Here is a 10,885-nt window from a genome sequence, read left to right as displayed (position 1 = left end):
AGTACTTGGCAGGTGAATACAATACGGTGGAAGCTCAGACATTAGGAGGGATCATTGGTAAATGTAATTAAATATTTCATTCAAACCAAGCAAACGCAAACCCCCATAGGGTGACATTTGCCAATATCACCAAATTATGATGGTGCAAAACACGTTTGGAACACTGCAGCTAGGAATTGCATCGATGTGATCAAATAAGTACGGCCCCTCACACTAATTACAAAATCAATCCAGCTGCAAATCCTGTGTGAGTGCCAAGGTATTTTGATAGCACAATTCAGTGTTATATTGTAGACCGAAAATGTACATACCTAATATACACCAGCCTACACATTGCGTTACATACAATTTGCAGATACTCAAGGTAGACATGAATTTATTTGAAAAAGTTTAAGAAATAAAAAAAGTACTAAAGCAAGTATAAAAAAATAGTTTTGAGATGAGTTTACACTTCATGGCACTGCTGTTAGAGTGCACTGACAGCATCAGATCACATTCAAGGCATTGGGTCATTTTAACCTTCAAAAGAGAACATGAACGTTCGCATTATAGATGATCATGTTCAAGGCATTGGGTTGTTTTAACTGTTAAAAGATAAAACAGACGGGAGCATGGAAGTCATTCTTAACAGTTTAAGGCTTTTGAATTGGATTTGCATCAGAGTACAGTAACATGCACACAATACGGTTTGTGCATAACCAGATTAATATAGAATCGTTTGTTTAAAAGCTCTGCAAGAACAATTTCCCTAATAATCCTTTTCACGTATGTAACCGGGCTACCTAATGGGACTTAAATAAATGCAGAAAACCATCAAAATAAACATTTGACCATGTTATTTGTGACACCTATTTGATTCTGAGTTCAGACATATAACGTTTGTATGTGAACTATTTCTAAGATGCATACCTTCAGTTTTTCCGAACTCACTTGCAGATAAGACGTATGCTTACTTCGATTTTAACATTACGCCGATTCAAGATGAGAGTACTGTTTACATGACTATTGCCATAAGTTGAACATCGAATTATTAGGGTGCATGTAAACGTACTCGCTGCCTCAATGAACACTGAACCGAGCGTAAGCTTTTGAAATGTGTAGAGAAGTAACAAAGCCACAAATATACAGGTCCAAATTTCAGGGGAAACACACAAATGTATAAAAAATATAACCCCGAGTTGGGGGGCAATTGGCTTGCTTTCTGAAAATGCTATTTGACCAAAGAAATGCTTAGTTAACCGGACCTGGACCCCCCCCACCCCGGGATCTTCATACTTGTTACTAGTTGGTCACAGTGGCCTTAAAGCAGTGGTATTCAAACATTTTTAGCAGTACCCCATTTCCCCACCCTCACAAAAATGTACTGCAACCCCAACCCGAATCTCATGATAACCTTAAAAGGATTTTTTTTTGTGAATTTCTATCTTTACATCAACAAATAACCTTCAATTCATTACATTTCAATCTCTTATCAAAATGAAGAAACCAATAGATTCATTTACTGAACACAATTTTTTTTCTAATTATCTTTCTCAAAATGTTTATTGTCCCATACAAAAATGTGTCCAAAACTATTTTGGCTTGACCACAACTTTGAATACCACTGCCTTAAAGGCTTCATTTTGCACTTCCAAGTGTCAATATCATCCAAACGTTTACCATATAAAACTAAATGAAAGAACCGTATCAAAAAGCATGTGTTACATAAAACATACAAGATAATGTACATGAATTCAAGCATTACCCAGGTTTTTGATCCTTTGGACAAAGGTGCCAAAAAAGGCTTCCAGTTCCCATGCTTGGCATCAGATTTGGGGGGCCCCCATGATCAAAGTAAGTTATTTCTGCAAACTACGTATTGCTGTTGGTGTGCTACAACTCGAATATAACAGTTATGACTGGTGGTTAAACACATAGTTTTAACCATTTACTAATTGTAAGCTGTTGCAAATGGAAGACAGTTATTCACTGCATAATATCACCAACACCCTCTGAATTGGCCGCTTAGTACCTTTTCTTATGCTCAACAGCAGAGAGCCCTGTATATTAACATACCAGTTCAAACACTGACTCACTGTGGTTCCTTATTCCTCACAAAACACACACAAAATAATCTTGACATGGTTTTGTGACACACTTTCCATTCCCTCTTGGACTGGCTGAAATTTAAACTAGTTTTAGGTTCAAGGCCAACTTGAGATGGACCCCTCTAGACTCCAGCAAAGAGGAATAACTACAAACTACAAAAGGAAGTTCAACAAAACAGCACAGCTGCCCTGAGATACTAATAGGCATGTTCTGAAAACAGTTGGGTCACTTTGGATCTTCAGACATGGTCAAGTGTAGCTGGGTAGGAAGAGCCTGCTCGTTGAGTTTGGCATGTTTCAGTTGAGCGTTCACTGGCCTCAATACTGAAAGGCAGACCAAATAATCCTTCTTGAGTCACATATACACAACACCTGTTCCCACACAATGCTCCCTCATACCCCCACTGTCCCAGATGCGAGAATATATCATTAGAGTGCCAGGTGGGCAAATGAAGAAGTTAGGCTCGCAAACCTGAAGGCAGAAGGAGAAAAATGTAATGTCAGTTTCAAGTAGACAATAATTGTACCTCATCCACAACATCCATTAATTGATTCGAACCACTATAGAATGACAATTACATGCAAAATACTACAGAAGTATTAGCTTAAAACCAACATATTATACTTTTTGTGACGCATGCCAGAGCCCAGATAAACACACCTTTCTCGCAGGTGCTGCTCTGCTTCTCCTGGGCAAAGTTGAGGCGGTTCTGCTCCACGGCCGTCCCATTGGACTCGGGGCTGCTGCTCCGCGACGGACTGCGGTTGTCCTCATTCAGGTGGGCCAGGTCCAGGTGCTGCTGGGCCAGCTTCAGGTGCCTCCTCAGCCTCTCCAGCTCCCGCTGTGAAGTCTCGTCCCCAAACGACTCGCGGCCCGAGTCGCCCAGGTTGTAGTCCAACCGCATGCCCTTGGGGTCCTTCTTCAGAGCTGTGTTGTAGCCCGGAGGAGCTGTGGGGACCCGGTGGCCACATAGTGTGGGACGCTGGCTAGCCAGTTGGTGGCGAATTGGGGGACGAGGGCGGCAGAGACAGTCCCGGATGCCGCTATAGCCCAGGTGGAGGATCTCCAGCAAGGTGAAGAGCAGACAGAGGGCACTCACCCCGTACATGATGAGCAAAAAGATGGTCTTCTCTGTGGGGCGCGACACAAAGCAGTCCACCGTGTGCGGGCAGGGGGAGCGTTTGCACACGTACGAGGGAGACACCTTCAGGCCGTAGAGGATATACTGGCCGAACAGGAAGGAGACCTCGAAAGCAGCACGCAACAACAGCTGGAAGATGTACACCTTCATGAGGCCATTGCGCTTGATGCGCCGGCGCCCGTCATGCTTCTTGTTGGGCTTGTCCTCTTTCTTCTTCTCCTTCTCCACCTCAATCTCCTCAGAGATCATGGGATCCTCCTCACCATTATCCTCCGCCTCCTCGTAGTTCCGGTTGGTCCCTAGGCTCACCATGGGCATTCTCCTACCACGGGGCCTGTATTCCTCGTCGTCCATGCGGGCAATCTTGTGCATGGCAAAGCCCAGGTACATGACGGTGGGGGTGGTGATCATGATCACCTGGAAGACCCAGAAACGGATGTGCGAGAGCGGCGCAAAAGCGTCGTAGCACACATTTTCGCAACCGGGCTGGTGCGTATTGCACACAAACTTGCTCTGTTCATCGTAGTAGATGGATTCGCCTCCTACAGCTGTCAACACAATGCGGAAGACGATGAGCAGCGTGAGCCAGATCTTTCCCACAAAGGTGGAATGGTTGGAGAGCTCATCCAAGAGACGCGTCAGGAAACTCCAGCTCATGGTGACTCCGGAGTCGGGGGAGAGGGACACTCAACTCTATATGGGGGATGGGGGGGAGAGAAAAAGTTAGAAAAACAGACTATATAGGCCAACACCATTTTGTGTAGCTCCTGGAAGTACGGCAGTACCTAGAATAAACTATGCAATATTCAACTTAAATTTGTATTGAATCATATTTTACTATTTGGATTTCTCAAGAATGGTGTCTAAAGCGACTCTATAACGACAACCTCTCAACTGCCAGAAGTGTGCAGTTCATTGCTGAACAAATGACGAGAAGGAGTCCTCCTCAGTCCGAGAGTTTGCAACACATGTGAGCACCAAAGGCACACACCCCTAAACGATTCCAATTTCCTGGGAAATTCAGACCAACTATTGGGTAAGAATAGTTATGTAGAACAAAGACCAGACTGTTTGACAAATTTCCCTCATGGACTGTTCTAGTGGATATAGGAGGCTTGCTTGTCATCAAATATCTCAACTCTTTAGGCAAATAATATAGCCTATAAGTTTAGCACAAATCAGTTTCAGTGCCCACAAATACAACAATATTGAAACTGCCCACATAATATGAAGAGAAGACCAGTATATTTACTACACCAACCAACTGAAGTGTGCACCAATTTGTAAGTCGCTCTGGATAAGAGCGTCTGCTAAATGACTTAAATGTAAATGTGATATACGCATAGGCTACTAATAAAATGATAAAATGGGTCTGTGTGATATATGCCTCTTTTTCCATTTGTCAGTACAGGCCTCTATGAAACAGTGTCATCATAAGCTCTATTTGATTGGTAATATTAAAAACGAAAAACCCTAGCAAAATCAGATGGCTCAAGAAATTAAAAGGCCCATAACACGATAGATGAGCAAATGCACCTATATCTTGCCTTAGCTGCAATGTACTTCCATCGGGAGACAGATGTGATCCATCAGCAAGATATCACTAATAGCCAGCAGATGGTATTAACATCAATGTAAGCATCTCACAAAGGCAGCCCTCATGAGCTTTTTTTTTTTTTAGCTCAGTATGTATAATACCAGTTCTGTCAGCTTTTCCTTCTTGAGATGTCACAAGCTTGGGCAATGATCTCATGAAATGGGCACCAAATAGATATTTACTCCAAACTACATCAATGAGCGATGCACAGTACATTTCAGAAACGGATGATTTGGGCATTGTAAATTCTTGACCATAAACTGCCTTAGATAGGGGATTGAGTTTCATCACAGGTAAGTAAGTGGATGCCCAAGCGCATATATAATTTGTGTATGAAATAAAACAAGCTACTGCCTACGGGTACACTGGAGTCCATTGGTTTTAGGGTTCGATTTTCAAACACACCCAAAAGCCTAGATGAAAGGTAACTAACCTTAAAAAAGGGGCAATATGATTGCTAAACCCATGTTTGTACTTTTAAATTAATGACAAATATGAAACGTAAATGCCCCAAGAGCTTAGTTCAACTGTCCTACCCCATCAGAAAACAAAATATAACCTTGTTTACGCCACTGTTGTCCCTTTTTAATCAAGTTCTGGCCTGGATTAGATCTTATCTGTTGGAAAGATATCAATTTGTCTCTGTGGATGGTTTGTCCTTTGACAAAACAACTGTGAATGTTGGTTTTCCCCAAGACTCCATTTTAGGACCACTATTGTTTTCACTATATAATTTTACCTCTTGGTGATGTCATTCAGAAATATAATGTAAACTCCCACTGCTATGCGGATGACACACAGCTGTACATTTCGATGAAACATGGTGAAGCCCCAAAATTGCCCTCCCTGGAAGCCTGTGTTTCAGACATAAGGACGTGGATGGCGGCAAATTTTTGATTTTGAAACTCGGACAAAACAGAGATGCTTGTTCTAGGGCCCAAGAAACAAAGAGACATTCCGTTGAATCTGACAATTAATCTTGATGGTTGTACAGTCGTCGCAAACAAAACTGAAGGACCTCAGCGTTACTCTGGACCCTGATCTCTCTTTTGACGAACATATCAAGAGACTGTTTCAAGGACAGCTTTTTTCCATCTACGTAACATTTCAAAAATCAGAAACTTTCTGTCCAAAAATGGAGAGAAATGTATCCATGCTTTTGTCACTTCTAGGTTAGACTACTGCAATGCTCTACTTTCTAGCTACCTGGATAAAGCACTAAATAAACATCAGTTAGTGCTAAACACTGCTGCTAGACTTGAACCAAAGATTTGATCATATTATTCCAGTGCTTGCCTCTACACTGGCTTCCTGTTAAGGCAAGGGCTGATTAAGGTTTTACTGCTAACCCACAAAACATTCAATTGGCTTGCTCCTACCCATCTTTCCGATTTGGTCTTGCTGTACATACCTACACATACGCTACGGTCACAAGACACAGGCCTCCTTACTGTCCCTAGAATTTCTAAGCAAACAGCTGGAGGCAGGGCTTTCTACTACAGAGCTCCATTTTTATGGAATGGTCTGCCTATCCATGTGAGAGACGCAGACTAGGTCTCAACTTTTAAGTCTTTATTGAAAACTCATCTCTTCAGTAGGTCCTATGATTGAGTGTAGTCTGGCCCAGGAGTGTGAAGGTGAACGGAAAGGCACAGCAGCAATGAACCGCCCTTGACGTCTCAGCCTGGCCGGTTCCCCACTCTCCACTGGGATTCTCTGCCTCAAACCCTATTACAGGGGCTGAGTCACCGGCTTACTAGTGCTCTTCCATGCTGTCCCTAGGAGGGGTGCATCACTTGAGTGGCATGACTCACTGACATGATCTTCCTGTCCGGGTTGGGGTTGGGGTTGGTGCCCCCCCCCCCCCTTAGGTTGTGTCGTGATAGAGATCTTTGTGGGCTATACTCAGCCTTGTCTCAGGATGGGAAGTTGGTGGTTGAAGATATCCCTCTAGTGGTGTGGGGGCTGTGCTTTGGCAAAGTGGGTGGGGTTATATCCTGCATGTTTGGCCCTGTCCGGGGGTATCGTCAGACGGGGGCCACAGTGTCTCCTGACCCCTCCTGTCTCAGCCACCAGTATTTATGCTGCAGTAGTTTATGTGTCAGGGGGCTAGGGTCAGTCTGTTATATCTGGAGTATTTCTCCTGTCTTATCCAGTGTCCTGTGTGATCTCTCTCTCTATATGACCTGAGCCCAAGGACCATGCCTCAGGACAACCTGGCTGTCCCCAGTCCACCTGGCCGTGCTGCTGCCCCAGTTTCAACTGTTCTGCCTGGCTATGGAACCCTGACCTGTTCACCGGACGTGCTACCTGTCCCAGACCTGCTGTTTTCAACGATCTCAAGACAGCAGGAGCGGTAGAGATACTCTGAACGATCGGCTATGAATTGCCAACTGACATTTACTCCTGGAGGTGCTGACCTGTTGCACCCTCGACAACCACTGACTATTATTATTTGACACTGCTAGTTATCTATGGACATTTGAACATCTTTGCCATGTTCTGTTATAATCTCCACCAGGCACAGCCAGAAGAGGACTGGCCACCCCTCATAGCCTGGTTCCTCTCTAGGCTTCTTCCTAGGTTCTGGCCTTTCTAGGGAGTTTTTCCTAGACACCATGCTTCTACAACCTGCATTGCTTGCTGTTTGTGGTTTTAGGCCGGGTTTCTGGACAGCACTTTGTGACATCAGCTGATGTAAGAAGGGCTTTATAAATAAATTTGATTGATTGATTGTTTGCAGACAATGTAATTGAAAACAAACATTACTAGCCTCAACCTAGTTCAAACTATAATTTTGATATCATGGGTGGCCCAGTCTATGAATTTGTGAGTGAGTCCCATCTCTCCAGCCCCATCCAGATGCTATTTACATTAAAAAAAGGTGGCGAATTAGGGGCTTTGTTTCAACTGCAGATTTGCCTCTTTAATATCTCACAGAAAACGTACAAATTCCAGGCACGTTCCAACTGTTAGAGCGGTCTAACCTGAATGTGGGTGGTGGGGAGGACAAGTAGCAGGCTGCTCGCATGGCGAAGAACCGGCCTCTAGTGGCTCTATAAGTACATTTCTGCTATTTTGTCTTTACATCGGCTAACCAGACTACCCCATGTACACGTAAAGTTGCCAGCCAGAGAAAAACTATTACATACGGCTATAGAAAATGGGTTCATTAGAAATCTGTTCCTACGGTGCCCTCGTGCTGCGTTCGAAAGCTTCCATCACCTTCATCCCCTCGCACGAAGGAACAAGCTAGCATAAATCAAGATATCAATTAGCTAACTACATATTTAGCTACCTATTTCTCTCTAGTAACACTTAACAATTGACTGATTGGCTTGGTATCTAAACTAGACAGAGAGGATAGCTACTTACATCAAATATTGAACGCAAAGAGCTAAGTTAGCTAGGAGAAAAACAATTGCTTCAAGCAGCCAGCTAACGTTAGCGCACAACACTCAGAAACACACAAAAAATATCCTAAACACGAACTAACGCTCAGTTTTGTTGGTTGACATATCTGTTATTAATCTTACCTCGAATTCTACTTACTCCGTTTCTAAAGTCCTTGAATTTTGCCTGTAGGCTATGCCTAAAAAAAATGTTCCTCAAATGTCTGGTCACTTTTCTCTCCACTATAGAAAAAAGGCTTCACTTTATTACCCGCATTCGAAAAATACGGGGGAGAGACAGACAAAGAACATCCCTAAATCCCGATTTTTCTCCTCCCCTACGCGCGTATGCACCCCACCCCCCTCTCCAGGAGCTTCTCGTGAAATCTGAGACAAGGATCAACGTCGACACTCTTCATCCTCAGAACCAGAGTATTTGTTTTTCCATACAATGCGATACACACAGCTGTGTGCTCCCAACAGTCAGCCACCAAAACAACAAAATGAACATCCGAACATACTTTTGAACCTTCTTTAGCTTATGTTGCAGATAACTGAAAAATATACCAAAATACATTCATACACCAAAACAAGGTTACTCTAAAGTCCAAAATAAACAATAAAAATAGAAATTGCAAAAGGAAAGAAATAGCTGTCACTTTGTGCAAAGATTCTCAATTGCAAATGAAGACGGCAGTATTATTTCTTAAAAAATGATGTCCCTCTCTCTCTCCTGAGTTCCATAGACAGACTATGGCTGGGCGTAATGCAATGTTCATTTGTTCTCACAATAAACTGTTTACGATATTAATAAGAACATCAACAACTATAACATCTACAATGTAGAGTTTGTAAGCACAACTGTTATAATGAAATGTATGCATGCACCCCTATAATAGAGATTTAAGAAAATTGCTATTTATTTATTACTGTGAGATTTCAGTTAGCACAACTAGGCAACTGTCGCAGTATGTCTATGATAATTCTTATGATTTACAGTCTGCTGAGTTTTAATTGCATGTTGGTGAAGTGGGAATTTGGAAAATGGTGCGACAATCTTCATTGTTGTGGGATGTGCCCCCAGCTGTTATGTGGCACATACCCCCCTCCCATTTCCGATTGTAGCGGGCGTTCGGAAGTAGTTATTATTTGAAACCTTTCCTACTTCTCGACACTTTCTTTGGCAAGATGGGGATGAGAATCTTTCCTCCCAGACTAGCTTCCATATACAGTACATTTGTATCATCCATTGTCATCAGTTGGCACACGCAGGAAGTACATCAAAGGCACTCCAGTCTTCTTTCTGTAAGGGTCTTTTCATCCACACAACGATGCCATCAACTAGACATCATTCCACTAGATTGGGGCATTCTGTATGTTTCACTGTTAAATTATTTCATCAATCTCAGAGGGTAGCCAGTCAGCCAGTCAATGATCGTGGTCATTGTTCTTCCTGTATTCACAGAAATTCAAGCAACATCGCTAAACAATTGGCAAGTAAGCAGATGTATTGTGTTCAACAAATTGCTTGCGAAAAGACTAGATGATTGTGGATGACCGAGTTTTATTGTCTGGCCAGGGCCGTTTTACCACTCAAAGCACATCATACTGCTCTTCACTGCAAACAGGTCAGATGGAATGTGCTCCCCTTCCCTCTTCTTGGGGAGATTTCACAAGCGTGCTTTCATTCATGGATTTCATTGTGTGGTCCCCTCGTCAACTAGACTTACAAGCTTCCTTTTCACCACAGAGGCATAAACTCTAAACAGCAGGAACCCAAAACGTAGTGGTTATTCAAGTTGCTTGACAATAGTGTGCTGTTAAGATTTCCTTTGTGCCCTGGATTGCAGCTTGCTTCTTCCCAAAAGCCATAGGGCGGCGCACAATTGGCTCAGCGTCGTTTGGGTTTGGCGGGAGTAAGCGGACATTGTAAATAAAAATGTTTTCATAACAGACTTGCCTAGTTAAATAAAGGTTAAATAAAACAATGTTTACTCTGATCACATTTCTCCAGAATGGAACGTCCATCGTGCTACAACTGTTGGCGTAATATGACCAAACTCTATGTATAAGTGCTTTGTCCAACAGTTGCTTATTCAATTTGTGCCACTGTGAGTGACCTGTGTAGGCTAGTGGTTGAATCATCCCCTCGTGGTGTTTGTCTTCCTCGATGCCACATACTCCCTGCTTTTGAGAAAGGTCAAAACTGGCCTTTGCCTGAATATTTTCGTTCTGCCATGAGTTTACTCATTAAGGAGTTATCGCCAGCTCTTTTGTCAGTGTAATAGGCAGAGGAAGACGGAATGGGTGTCAGAGAAAATTAGAAATGAGACACATGGTTCTACACCATACTTTGGAGCACAGTAAAAAAAACATTTTTTTAAAGCATATCACAACTAAGAAGTGGAAAATCACCTTGGGAACTCACCACTTTAAAACAATTGGATATTCAGCTACATTGCAAACTGATATCTGATATTCCCCACCAATTCCACCCCTGGTTGTACTTAAACATTTTAAATACGAATTGTCACAGAAAAACTCACACCTACATACAGTATGTGCCAACAGCTTTAACTCAAAATCCATCCCCACCCTCTTCCCCAAAGAAAAGGTGGCTGTGCCTGTTTAAGTCACGAGGCAACAAATCCGTGGATGTGGAATTGC

At 42.9% G+C, this 10,885-nt stretch overlaps 1 protein-coding gene across 3 annotated transcripts; it reads right to left on the bottom strand.

Moving 5' to 3' along the window:
- Positions 1-359: 359 nt before the first annotated feature.
- LOC118385918 (gap junction gamma-1 protein-like) lies at positions 360-8,630 on the bottom strand. Of its 3 annotated transcripts, none has more exons than XM_035773161.2 (3): positions 8,379-8,630; positions 2,749-3,922; positions 360-2,411 (listed from the first exon to the last, which is right to left on the bottom strand). In XM_035773161.2, the coding sequence occupies exons 2-3, from the start codon at positions 3,884-3,886 to the stop codon at positions 2,314-2,316; spliced, it is 1,236 nt and encodes a 411-aa protein (XP_035629054.1). In that variant the 5' UTR covers positions 3,887-3,922; positions 8,379-8,630; the 3' UTR covers positions 360-2,313. The 3 variants fall into 3 exon arrangements, with proteins under 3 accessions (XP_035629054.1, XP_035629053.1, XP_035629055.1); XM_035773160.2 differs by having other exon boundaries at positions 8,363-8,625; XM_035773162.2 differs by having other exon boundaries at positions 360-2,559; positions 8,363-8,614.
- Positions 8,631-10,885: the final 2,255 nt, after the last annotated feature.

This window comes from Oncorhynchus keta, chromosome 7 (assembly GCF_023373465.1).
Source record: "Oncorhynchus keta strain PuntledgeMale-10-30-2019 chromosome 7, Oket_V2, whole genome shotgun sequence".
Taxonomy (NCBI): Eukaryota; Metazoa; Chordata; class Actinopteri; order Salmoniformes; family Salmonidae; genus Oncorhynchus; species Oncorhynchus keta.
The sequence above is the reverse complement of the archived record's forward strand: the minus strand, read 5'-3'. Positions and strand labels throughout refer to the sequence as shown.